At 44.7% G+C, this 13,103-nt stretch overlaps 1 protein-coding gene across 1 annotated transcript; it reads right to left on the bottom strand.

Annotated features, from left to right (window-relative positions):
* Positions 1-527: 527 nt before the first annotated feature.
* Positions 528-6,165, bottom strand: cdhr5b (cadherin-related family member 5b). Its single transcript, XM_029522379.1, has 17 exons — positions 6,078-6,165; positions 4,925-5,103; positions 4,773-4,835; positions 4,571-4,657; positions 4,389-4,475; positions 4,215-4,316; positions 3,916-4,098; positions 3,632-3,722; positions 3,447-3,544; positions 3,081-3,284; positions 2,900-3,010; positions 2,753-2,819; positions 2,087-2,166; positions 1,963-1,999; positions 1,729-1,899; positions 1,315-1,484; positions 528-1,055 (listed from the first exon to the last, which is right to left on the bottom strand). Exons 1-17 carry the CDS (start codon positions 6,163-6,165, stop codon positions 528-530), a joined length of 2,346 nt encoding a protein of 781 aa, XP_029378239.1.
* Positions 6,166-13,103: the final 6,938 nt, after the last annotated feature.

Raw genomic sequence — 13,103 nt, 5'->3', positions numbered from 1 at the left:
TGTGCAGCTTCATGTTAAGTTCATATTTATTTTCATTAATGTGGTGTTTCATGCAGTTGTGGACTCAGCAGTAACAAAACAAACAAACAGAATTATTTATTTATTTAGTTAATAAATTTAGTTATTTATTTAGTTTATTTATTAAATATTTAGTTTCTGCTCAGTGCTGCTGGATAATTAATGATGTAAGGATGTTTTTTTGTGTTGTAATGTTTTACTGTCTTCACACAGCAGCATGTTTCTGTTTTTAATCAGTTCCCTTTTCCATTCAGCACTCAACAACCAACACAACACAGTAAATAATTAACACAAAACAACATATTTACATAAAGGATAAAATCTGCCAAAGCTTCCACTTCAGCTCACATCTTCATACTCGTGGAATCTTGTGAATTGTAATTTCTTGCCTTTTTTATCATTTGTCAGGTTTAGATGAGAACTAGTTTTATTTCCTCGGTCCAGCTGATAAAACATCATTCAGTTTTATTATGGGCTGTTCCCGCCGTGTCCACATCATTTCCAGCTGCTCACAGATCAGAGGTCAGTGCTTCGTCACTGTCGGACGACTCCGGAGAATCTCCCATCTTCACCCCGAGTCCACTGTCCAGATCCGCATCAGCGAAGCCGACCTTTGGGAACTTTCTGGGCTCCTTCCAGCTGCTGGACGACTGCGCCTCGTTGTCTTCCTCGCTGTCGTCGTCCTCTCTGCTGCCGGGGATGATGACCACATCCGTCTTGGCCTTCGGGTCGATGTCCTCCTTGAACCAAACGGCCTTGTATCCGTCCTCCACGCGCCTCTCCTTGGTCAGGATGGGCTTCACCTCTTTCTCACCGTCGGACCCGTCTGAGCCTGACAGGCTGGTGTCGTCAGACTGGCGGGTCTGCAGCGCCGCCGCCACCAAAGAGTTCACGTTGACTTCTTCGTACGCCGCTTCTTTTTGTGTCTCTTTTTCAGCTGCTCCGCCGGAGTTGACGCTTCCTGCGTCGCCATCGTTCTCGAAGGCATCGTTGGTGTACTGCATGGTCTCCTTAGCGCCGCCAGAACCTCCAACCAGCTGTGGACAGGAAACGGAGAAGAGGGTTCAGCTCTGACTCAGTCTGAGCACCTGAACAACAGCAGGTAGGCTTGGTTGGACACTGAATCTATAAACCTCATTAGATGGTGTCCATCTCTTGAATCAAACCTACTGAAGTTCAACATTCAACCACACATTCAGTATTCCAGAGTGTTTTTTTTCTGCCTGACCTGATCTGGAGTCGTAGCGACACGTGATTCATTTCTCAGAACACTTTTTAAACAAACTCTTGACTCACATTGTTTCGAAACATGTTGATCTCAAAGATCTTCCTCCAGTTGGCTTTCCTTTTCCGAAGGCGATGGGCGAGCACCCCGATGACCACCAGGCAGATCAACAGCAGGACGCCCAGAGTGGCGCCCAGAGCAGCCATGTCCTCTGGCCCGTAGCCACCAGACGGTACGATCACTGCCAAGACAAAGGTCACAAAACGAAGGGAGGTCAGTGTGATTCAGGAAGCCATGAAGCCACCTTCACTGTGGTTGGTCTCTTTGAACGTCAACAAGACGCCTTTTCTGGAGGAGTCTGCTCTTTACTTCACACAAACTTGGCTCGGACAGGAAGTATTCCTGTTGGCCACTTTTGGTGACCTCTGACCCCCTGTTGGCTGTTTTGTGTGTCAGAGAAGTTACAGCTAGAAACATGCGACCACCTGTGAGAGGCTGAGCTGTGCTGGCAGTGGAAGCACTTCCTTCACTGGTCAAACTGGGGTTAGTGGTTGAAACCCCGCTTTCAGTGGAGGTTACGCTTCCGCCAGTTGAGGAGCCCGTGTTGGTGGAGAGACCGGGATGGGCGGTGGGCACCACAGCTCCGGTGGTGGACTCTCCTGTGGGCGTCGTGGTCGTTATGACCGTTATGTTGAGGGGCGGGCTGGAGGTGGAGAGACCGGGATGGGCGGTGGGCACCACAGCTCCGGTGGTGGACTCTCCTGTGGGCGTCGTGGTCGTTATGACCGTTATGTTGAGGGGCGGGCTGGAGGTGGAGAGACCGGGATGGGCGGTGGACACCACAGCTCCGGTGGTGGACTCTCCTGTGGGCGTCGTGGTCGTTATGACCGTTATGTTGAGGGGCGGGCTTGAGGTGGTGAGACCTGGGAGGAGAGCACACGTTGAGGCACAGCGTTTCCACCTCCAGTCAAGTTTCCTCTGGAGCTCGTTGGCGCTGCAGATGAGACACCGAGTCAATCTGCACAAACCTGGTCGCTCGAGAGTTTTTCTAAACTTGGCCACAAAACTTTAACGGACTCGATGGTGCAAACTCGAACTAGTTGGCCTGAAGAGTCCCTGAGTCCTGGCAAACTACCAGCACACACACAAAGACATCAACATTATTGATGATTTATTGTGTGAACACAAAGCTGCTCAAAGTCGGTAGAGAGTTAAAGAAATACTAAAAATGAACTGACTTTTGAAATATTTGGAAATGAACCAGCAGCGGTCAGCAGTCTGCGTCTTCACCTCCGTTCAGTTAAAACTAAATTGCTCATCGGTTCTGTTCAGTAGTTGAACCGATGAAAGAATAAAACTGCTCTGCGGTTTGTGGCGACGTCCGAGCAGACCAACCACAGGATCTACAGGGAGCGCCAGACTTCTGCCTCAGGGGGAAAATGTCCAGCTTTGATATTTCCATCCTGATTCCCTTTTTAAGAGAACCTTCTGTCAGGATTTAGTTCCTACCTGAGGTCACCTCCACCGACAGTGAGACGTTCGCCTTTTCATCGTTGGACGTGTCTTTGGCCACCACCTGAATGTGTGAGGACAAAGTTCAAATGTTTTAAAAGAAACTGGAGTCTCTTGAACTTCCATCAGATTTGTCAGACTCACCTGCAGCGACAGTGTGGAGTCTGGGAGAGGTTTGGTCATGAACAAGTGGCCTCCAACGATGGTGAAATCATCGCTCCCGCTGACGGAGTAGGCGATGTACGGATTCACACCCTGTTTGAAAGGAGAACGTTAGCGCTGCACATCGTGCTGAACCTGGACGGAGTCAGATTGTCTGTTTTACCCCGGTGCTATCGTAGTCGTCATCTGTAGCCAGGATCTGCAGCGACTGGGCCGTGTCCTCCGAGTCCAGGGCCATGGAGCCCACCCCCCTGATGACGCCTCTATACTGAGGCCTCTGGAACTTCGGAGGGTGGAGGCTCTTCTGCTGGACGCTGATGGTGACCTCGGTGGTGGCGAACTGGAAGCTGTTGTTCTTCTGGGCGGCCTGAGAAGAACCACAAACGTGAAGAAGGAGGTTCTGGGTTTAAACCGCAGACGACAGTGAAGGAATAACAAGCACTCCACGCTGACATTTCTGAGCTTCTTGACGTTTATCAGATTTTTTTCTGACAGACTGAATAAAAACACGTGACAGTTTTGACCTCACCATCACCGTCAGCTCCATCGACTCCAACCTGGTGGCCGGCTTCAGCATCCTGATGCTCCCCGAGTCGGGGTCCATCTCAAACATGCCTTCGCTGTTTCCTAAAACACAAACAGGCTGAGCTGCTTCTACCTGCCGATAATCTGCAGCTTTCAGACATTAGGTTGGAAAACAGAGCAGCTGCTCACCGCTCAGAATTAAATACGTCAGCTGCTCGTTTATCCCCGAGTCTCCGTCAATGGCACGAACTGGTCCCGGTTTCAGCTCTAAAGGTCCAGTCTGCAGAGGAGAGAGGACTCCTAGTCATCATCATCTTTTACTGAAGCAAGTGATCAAATTTTTTATTTTGTAAATAGTTTCCTGTGTGACAGCAGTTGTGTATTTATTGTGCGTTTGCTTTGTTCAGAACTTTTCTGTTTGGGTTTGTTAGACTTTGATGACTGTAGCTTTGCAGATCTTTGCAGATCCAGACCTGTAGTTCGTTTAAGACCACACGGCCGGTGTAGCCGGCGCTCTGGCAGATCACCGTCCCCCCGATCTCGTGCTTTTCGCAGGGCTGGAACCACGGCGGCCTGTTGTCGCTGTCCAAGATGGTGACCACGATGTAGGTGGTGTGAAACGAAGCTCTGCCATCTGTCGTCGCCAAAGGTGTGTCCTGGTGACAAAGACAGGTCAGTGAACTCGGGACAACGTTGGTAAAGACGGATAAGGAAGGAAAAAGGATCTCAGTATGAAAGGCTGACCTTTATGGCCGCAGTGAGCCGGACTCACCTGAACGGACAACACCAGAGTGGCGTTCTGGGCTTTGTCGTAGTCCAGAGATGTTTTGACGAGGATGTCGGGGTCGGTGGACGACCTCAGCTCAAAGTTGTCCTACAGAAATGTTGAAAACAGGTCAGATGAACAACTGCAGCTGAACAAAAACAAGTAAACAGGAAGTCTTACAGGTGATGATGTCAGCGTGTAGTAGAGCTTGTCTCCGTCCAAGTCTGTGGCAGCCAAACGACCCACGCTCGTTCCTACAGGAGTCATCTGGGACAAAAAGGTACGAAAAACGTGCCAGGTGTTAGCAACATAACTGAGAAGAGCAGAAATCTTTTTACATTTGAAAGTAAAAGGCGTTTTACCTCAGAGACGCTGATCTCTGTCAGGTTGGAGCTGAAAACTGGAGGGTTATCGTTCACGTTAACCAGACGAATTACGATGCGGATTTCCTGGAAACGAGGAGAAACAGATGATGTCATCTTAGGATTATGAAATTAATCAAACAGGAACAACACAAATTTAAATGCACATTCTCACGCCAGCCAAACAGGTATGAAGTTTTACCTCAGGGAATTTCTCTGGATCTGTGTCCTGGCAGGTGATTCTCACTATGTGATTGATCTGAGTCTGCAAACAAAACGTTCAAAACAGAAAGTTCATATTTTTTCATCCCGTTTTTGGATCAGATCGGCCTGATCGGTCGGGACGTTCAGTACCTCGTAGTCCAACACTGCTGCGGCTTTCAGCTGGTTTCCCTCCAGTGTGAACAGGTTGGGGATGTCCTCTGGAGGGGTGAAGCTCAGGGTCACACCGGAATTCATCGTGATGTTCGCTATAACTGCACCCACTTCGTTCCCTTCTGGAAACACCAGAGATGTGGGGCCAGAACAGATCGCTGGGAGAGAAGAAGAAGAAGGACAACGGAACATCAGGTGAGCATTAAAGTAGCAGTTTTTACAAAGTGGCCAATTTGAATTAGCTCCGTGTGTAAATTTAACGGAGTGGACGTTGATACCAGGAGCTGAAGAGCTGAAGAGCTGGACTATAATTATTATTGGCATCAAAATAGTCCAACAAAACCAAACCTGAGGAGCAGCTGTTTCAAATGAATGATTTTCACATTATGGAAATACAGTTTTACTTTCATTTGAATTCTTAGTTATTTTAATCAGTATTCTTCTGAAATTTCTTTTAACCAAAAATGAAAACTCAGGAACTCCGCTTGAAGTATTTCGGAGTGCAGCTGTTGAGTCAGTATTTAATCAGCTTTATGGTTCGGCCTAAAGATAAAAACAAACATGACGGCCTTCACTTTTGCTCTACGGTAAATAAAGTTCAAGTCAGATTCAATCAAACACAACAAACGCTGATGCACTTTTTCTTTCTCTGTCTGATGTTGTTTATAGAGACTGAACAACTGAAGCAGAATCAGACTTTACTTTCACACAATATTTTAACTTCTCCTTCTTATTAAAATGCACCTAAAAGAACCGAGAGCTGCTTTATCTGCCTCAATCGTAGAACAAAAGTGCGAGAAAGGGCATTTATATTCAATAATGCCATGAAATATTTAATCTTTTACTTTCAATTGTCAACAAACACACAATAAGCACTTAAATCTGCTGAAAGCTCCATCACACATCAGGCCATCTCTGAATTCAACGAATCCATAATTTACTGAAATAGATCCACAGATTATTTTAAAATGATCTCGAACATGAACTTTTATAAGACGTGTGACTTCGGCCTTCACGCCGTTTCGCTGTCCAACTACTTCCTCATTGGGCTCGTCCTGCTGCTTCTGTTCCACCCTGATGATGTTTATTCGTATTCACACAGACAGAACCGGCAGACCGGTTCAGTACTCACACAGTGCCCAGGCCACCGTGGACGTTTGGACCAGGAGCAGCAGCAGAAGGCCCGGAGCGGTCCTCATGTTTGGATGAAGGCCGTCCATGTCTCCGTCCAGTCTGAAACGATCGGCTGAGCTGTCTGTTTATCAGCTCAGCTTTATGGCCGCCGTGGACTTTTCCCCGCCATAAAAACAAAACAAACATCTGTTTGCTGGTAACTGAAATGGGAGCTGCTTTTTTTTTTTGGTTGTTGTTGCTGTTTTAACTTTTCTTTAACGGATTCAGACGTGTTTAGACAGAAGTTTAAGTTTTCTATCGTTTACAGCTTCTCCTTATTTTAATGCTTCACCAAATACTTTATTAGGAGTTAATGCACGTCTATCTAATGACCATCAGTGGGAGCTGTTGGATGTGATAGGAAGGCAGGTTGTGTTGAAGTCTATGGGAAAATGTCCCTCTCCCTCCCCAGTAAACTTTTTCCTGATGGGTTTACGGTCTCAGTCTCCAGTTTATAGTCTTCAATCAAGAGGGGAGGGATTAGGGGGCGGGGCTACTCTGTGACTGACAGACTGGACCACCCAATCAAATCAAATCAGATTTATTTGTAAAGTGCCAAATCATAACAAAGTTACATCAGCAGGTCTGGACCAAACTCTTTATAAAATTATTTAAAGAGACCCAACAGATCCCCCGATGAGCAGGAAAAACTTCCTTTAAGAGGCAGAAACCTCGAGCAGAACCAGGCTGGGGGGGCGGCCATCTGCCTCGACTGGTTGGGTTGAGAGAGAGAGAGAGAGAGAGAGTGAGTGAGACAGGCATTGGAGGGGGGGGGGGTGTAGGCAGGAACATGTAGCTGCATGAAGTTCATGGAGTTGAGCTGTAATACAGAATTCATGCTATATGGGACCAGCAGGTGTTGCAGGAACATGGGATGGAGATGAGTCACCACCTGCAGGATGAGGAGAGGAACTGGGAGAGACAGAGACTTTGGCAGAACATGGTTAGTAAATGCAGTATAAATGCTTAGAACTGGGTGAAACTGTGTTTTTTAAGAAGGATGGTTCTTATCAGCCCATGCAAGGGGGGAGGGAGAGAGAAAGAGGGAGAGGGGGTGACAGGGAGAGACAGGGGGAGAGAGAGAGAGAGAGAGAGAGAGAGAAGCTCAGTCCTTCCCCCAGTAGCCTCGGCCTACAGCAGCATAGCTAAAGACTAGAGGACTTTAACTTTTTAACTATCAGCTCTGTCATACAGGAAAGTTTTAAGCCTGGTCTTGAAAGTTACTAAAGAGTCCGCCCCCCGGACCGATGCTGGGAGTTGGTTCCATAGAAGAGGAGCCTGATAACTGAACGATCTGCCTCCAGATTTACTCTTTCAGACTCTAGGAACCACAAGTAAACCTCCATCTAGAGAGCGGACTGGCCTGCTAGGACAGTAAGGAACTATGAGCTCTCTGAGATATGATGGAGTTTGGCCATTAAGAGCTTTATACGTTAAAAGAAGGATTTTGAATTCTACTCTATATTTTACTGGCAGCCAATGAAGAGCAGCTAACAGGAGAGATGTGATCTCTTTTCCTAGTTCCTGTTAATATTCGTGCAGCAGCGTTCTGAATTAACTGAAGGCCTTTTAGAGATTTGTTTGGACATCCAGATAGTAATGAGTTACAGTAGTCCAGCCTAGAAGTTACAAATGCATGGACTAGTTTTTCTGCATCATCCTGAGAAAAGATGTTTCTGATTCTCCTAATGTTTCTCAGGTGGAAGAAAGCCGCCCTACTGACTGGTTTTATGTGAGCTTTATGTGAGGGACAAAGGACAGAGGACTCTCCAATCAGGAGAGAGTCCAGAGATGAGAAGCTTTTGTTATAATCCATGAATCTGTCAGTCTCTAGATCTGAATCTAAAAGACAAAGAATATTTATTTTCAACAAAATGGACTTAAACAGTGATCTGAAACTTAATTTGAATTTTAAGTATTTATTGGGCTGAAGTTGGTCGTTTTGTTTTTTCAAATACATCAAATATATCAAAATAAACTCAAGTCAAAGCAAATGTCGCAGTTACATTAGTTACATCATGTTGTTGGTCATTTATTTATTAACATCACATCCAAACAGTTTGATTTATCAAATGTATTTATGGAGGATATGTGTTTAAACATTCAAAGAGGCAGATGAAGTATCTAAAATATTCAATCAGGCCTGTTGACATAATTTTTATTTCTGTTACTGAATAAACATGAGGTGTGTTTTTGGGTCATGTATTAGCAGGATCTTCATCATAATCCTTTGGCAGCACTGCTTTCTGAGGTTTGACTCGTTTTAATGTGTTAAATTATTAGAGCTGATTAATATCCGGCCATCGAACACAGGAAACAGAAATACACCATAAAACCTTTTAATAACAAAGATGTCCAAGTTTTCACATTAGATACGATATGAGCTTTATTCAGAACATCAGTAACAAGTTTATCGTCCTCTCATCAGACCCCCCCCCCCCCAGGTTGTGTTGTTTAAAGCTCGGTCGGCCAGCTGCTGAAGACGGACGGACACATGTACTGTTTGAGCAGCAGGTTCACTCTGTCCACGTCTCCTCCCACCCCGCTGTGGACAGACAACACAAACATCTTTGTAGATAGTCCAAAGAGTAAATTCAGAAACAAATTCTGCTTAAATATTTGATGATATTACATAACAATAATGACTTTGTGTCACTGTGAACTGTGTTTTTGGTCCCACCTCTTCCTGACGCCCTGCATGCGGCGCAGGAAGGCGCACATGGAGCTGTGCTTGGCTTTAGATCGCAGGAACTCAGCGTATCTGTTGGAGAACTCGATGTCTCCAAGCTGCCTCCGGCGGTCCAGACCTGCAGACATCAGCTGCCTGGACCACAACGGGACAGCAGGATGAGTATCTGTCTACCTTAGTCAAAGCAAATGTCTTCTGTTGACTTATTTCTGGCTTTGTGTGTTGTTGTTTTTTTGCAGATTGACCTGAGTCCGGCCTCCAGCAGCGTCTCTGCAGAGTTCACCTCAGACCACGGTGCGTTCAGGTGTCCCATCTCAGGTAGGAAACTCTCCGCTTGATCTTCATCCCTGAGGTCGCAGAAAAAGAGTTACAGGTTGTTCATAAAAAAAAAAGAGACTTTTCAGCAGCCTGTTTGTTCAGCTCATCGTCTACCTGACAGGAAGTGATGTGGTGAGGTGGAGGAGGGCCGACAGCAGGAACACCTGAGTCACACTGAGGGATGACATCGTGAAGATTGGCTGAGGTTTTATTCTGCCACTAAGTGAAGCCGCTGATGAGCTTTAGTCCCCTGGTGGCAAAAAGAAGCCAGACTGAATTGAAGTCTATGGGAAAACGTGGTCTCTAAACCCTAACCCTTACCCTTACCCTTCAACATATGATGTTTATTTTTTAAATTATGCTCCATTTGGAGGGAAACAGAGCAGGAAGGAGGGGAGGGTTAAAATTATGCTTAAAAACTTTATTTATTGTAGAATAAAAGCGAAGCGCGTCATATTTATCTTTAGTTTTAACAGAGAACAGAGTTTAACAAATACTGTAAATGTCCCCATTAGTTACTTTGATCCCAATAGTTTAATTTTCTTTTATACAGTTTAGTTTTTTTTGTTTCTCATTCATGATGGATTTAATGTCACCATAAAGTTTTGGATAATAATAATAATAAATCAGGAACCAGAGAACCAGTAGTTCTTTAACAAAAAGAAAATATTATTATTATATTGTCTTGACATTTAATTTTCCCAAACTCTCTGGCTCTCATAAATAAAGTGCATTATTATTAGTAGCTGTGCATTAAACAGTTCACGGTCTTAAGAGTTTGAATACTTTCGTCTTGTATTAAAATCCCAAACAATTAGTCGGTTGAGTTTTCAGTTTCTATCACAGTAAAGAGCTTTTAAAAAAAAAAAAATCTGACAGCTTGATTGAAAATGAAAAGTAATATTTGTTAGTTAAAACGTTAAATCGTTATATGATGGCTAAAGTCTGATCTCCGTCCTAAAATGAGAGATTGTACGAATGTTTTAGATACACCATTAAAGTACAAGATAATAATAACTAATAACTTTATCTCCATCCTGAGTGATTTAAAAAAAAAAAAAAAGGTATTCACAGCAATATTTTATAAAAATAAAATAATAAAAATGCTCCAGAGGAGAATAAATCTGTGTAGAGACTCACCTGGAGACCAGATAAAACCAGATCAGACCTGCAGACTGGGAGTCTGGCTCAGCCAGGCCTCCTTTTGTACCCCCAGTGGCATCTTTCCTCCGACTAACCTCCCCCCGACTTTATTGTTCTGGTTATTTACTGTGTCAACACGCCCAGTTTGGACTCAGCTTTTCCAGGTTTGGTCACTTCCTGAATTCTTAATGAAGTTATTGGCTCTGACTTCCTTAATGAGCTCTAATCGCCTGTGAGAGCTGCCTGCTATTTGCTCACATGAAATCAATCTGACATCAGTGCAGCGTATCGATCCTCAGACTCACAGATAAATTGTTTTATTGCTGTGATTTGTGTTTCTGTTTGCTCCATCACGACTGCTCTCAGCGGAGAGTTTGACCTTTTCCTGGAAGGTGTTTGCTTCTTTTTGGGTTCAGGCTTTTACAAAAAGAAGGGTTCCCTCTGAGACCTTCGGCCTCAGGACTTCTTCCATTTCTGAATCCTCATTCTATCTCAGGACCATCAGGGCCATTTGGAGGGAAACAGACCAGGAAGGAGGGGATGAAAATGATGTTTACTGCTTTTACTTACTGCATCCTTAAACAAAGGAGGGAGAAGTGAAGAGCTTCATATTTGAGCTAACAGACTTTATCTGTTGATTTTTTTCATCCGGCACAGAATTTACAAAAATCCTGAAGCAGAGATGACAGACACACAAAAATTTCAAAATAAATATGATGGATTAACTAATAATCTGTGAAAAATCAGTTTTGATTGATTTCTGTAATGATTTATTTCTCAGGATTATTAAAGACCAAAGTGATGTAAGATTTTGTCAGAAATATAAAATGAGATAATAATGACTTTCACTTGTTTGCTGTTGTTTTGGGGGTTTGCAGTGCAGACTGATGAGCAGTTGAAGGCAGCAGAAGATTTGTTCATCACATCAGCAGCTCGGTAAGACAGTTTAAATCATCATCATCATACCAGGCTGTTAAACCAGGTAAATAACTGATGGAAGTCAGCTGAACAAATCCAGTATTTCACAGAAAAGGTTGTAAATTAGTGAATCTGAGCTTTCTTTTTCTTCTTCATGTATCAGAAATTTAAAACTCATCTTTACCTCGGCCAAGTTTTGGACTTGAAAAATAACTACAGTTAAATACACAGAGCTTGGATTTTATTTTTGCGTTAAAGTTCATGGAGCATATTTTCAGCCAATATTTAAAACCTCAAGTGGTTTGAAAAAGGACTCAGGTCCCTCTAAAGGCTGGTGATAAATCTGAGATGATTTTTCTTTTACCACATTGTTCCTGAAAAAGTCTGTTAGATTGAAAACAAAGGGAGAAGAAACAGAAAACTGATTTTAGTTTCCGTAGGAAAGTGTTCTTTATTGTATCGTTTTTCTTTTTAATGTAATCTGTAACTGTTAAACGTAGAGCGGAAACAAAAGCACAATATAATTCTTTCAGGTGAAATAGAAGCAGTACAGCTGCCTCCAAGCTGCATTCACGTTTGTGAGAAAATGTAGGAAATCATGCATAAATGTATTTCCCATGAGTGACACTGAATGAATGTGTAATTTATGGGGTGACCAGAGGGAAGGAGTGAAGGAATGAGTGGAGGGGATGAGCGCGGCAGTGACGGCCCCCACGGCGCCCGTCCTGCAGCCCGATGGTCCAGAACCCGACCTGAGGCCTCTTTCTGTCAAAAGACTCGCTGACCAGCCTCAGCTGGTCTTCCCTTTAACGCCTACCTTAGGAGAAGCTCTGCCTCCCCACTTAGCTGAGCCACAGACAGCAGCTCCACCTCCGCCGCTCTCTGCCTCAGCTCAGAGATTTCATCCTCCAGAGCCCGGACGAAGCCTCCGGCCGGATTCTTCGTGGCTGCTGTCTCCTTTCTGATGTCTTGATTAGTTTACCTGGCTGCTCTCGACAGATTCCAGCTGGATCATTGAGCTCCACTGAGCGTTTGATCTCTTCAAGCTTCAGCTGATTCTTCTGGATCATCAGCATGATTTCAGCCTCTGCTCTCACCAACTCGGCCTTCTTTCCTTCCTCTTCCTTTTCCGGTGGAACGACGTTCGGGTATCTTGTTCACTAATCTCCAGAGAAACATGAAGACTATGCAGAACATGATGGCGTTGTTAGCGGTTTGGTTGCAGTTGGGACACCCAAACTTTCCCCCAGAGAAGAAGCTGCTGGTCGCCTGCTGCCCCGACGGCCTGAACTGATCGGCCACCTCAGAGGTCCTGCAGCTCCGGTCTCAGACGGAGCACTTCCTGACATTTGGGACACCGGCAGCTGACGGTATTATCCCAGAGCGCAGTGATGCAGCGGCTGCAGAAGTTGTGTGCACCAGTGAGAGCTTCCAGACAGATGGAGCACCGCAGCTGTTTCTGGAGAAGACACAGGTAGACAAGGTGAGGACTCAGAAAAAGCTCCACCTGTTGAATGAAGGTGGAGAACACCTGAGTTGAGCTGAAGCTTCCTGTTGAACGCAGTAAATATCTGCTGCTCTCTCCACAGACTCTGGAGCTTTGTTTTCTTCAGAATAGCAGCTCTGCTGGTGCAATGACTAATTTCCTTTTGCTGTGAAGCTCCTCCTCCAGCTGGATCTGTTCTGGTGCTGCGTCTGAAGTGACAGTCCAGTCCGGAGAGTTCGGTATGAATGCTGACACAACAAACACTCGTCTCCTTCTCAGATTTACACATGGACTGAAAGTTTACGTTAATAATGAATTAACGAGCCCTCCATTAAATCACTGGATCATGAAAAAAGGTGTATTTATTTGCCATTTTGAGAACAGAGACAGTTATCTAGTTTATTGTAATAATTTAGGCCCATGATCGCTGA

The sequence above is a fragment of the Echeneis naucrates genome, chromosome 16 (genome assembly GCF_900963305.1).
Source record: "Echeneis naucrates chromosome 16, fEcheNa1.1, whole genome shotgun sequence".
Lineage (NCBI taxonomy): Eukaryota > Metazoa > Chordata > Actinopteri > Carangiformes > Echeneidae > Echeneis > Echeneis naucrates.
Note: the sequence above shows the minus strand (reverse complement) of the source record. Positions and strands in the feature narration are given on the sequence as shown.

Excerpts from the sequence above, each read along its gene's own strand:
- cdhr5b (XM_029522379.1), bottom strand. The coding sequence starts at position 6,165 with ATGGACGGCCTTCATCCAAACATGAGGACCGCTCCGGGCCTTCTGCTG. Across the intron at positions 4,836-4,924 it reads CAGCAGTGTTGGACTACGAG|ACTCAGATCAATCACATAGT; the intron begins GTACTGAACGTC and ends TTTTGTTTGCAG. Across the intron at positions 2,820-2,899 it reads ACTCCACACTGTCGCTGCAG|GTGGTGGCCAAAGACACGTC; the intron begins GTGAGTCTGACA and ends TCACACATTCAG.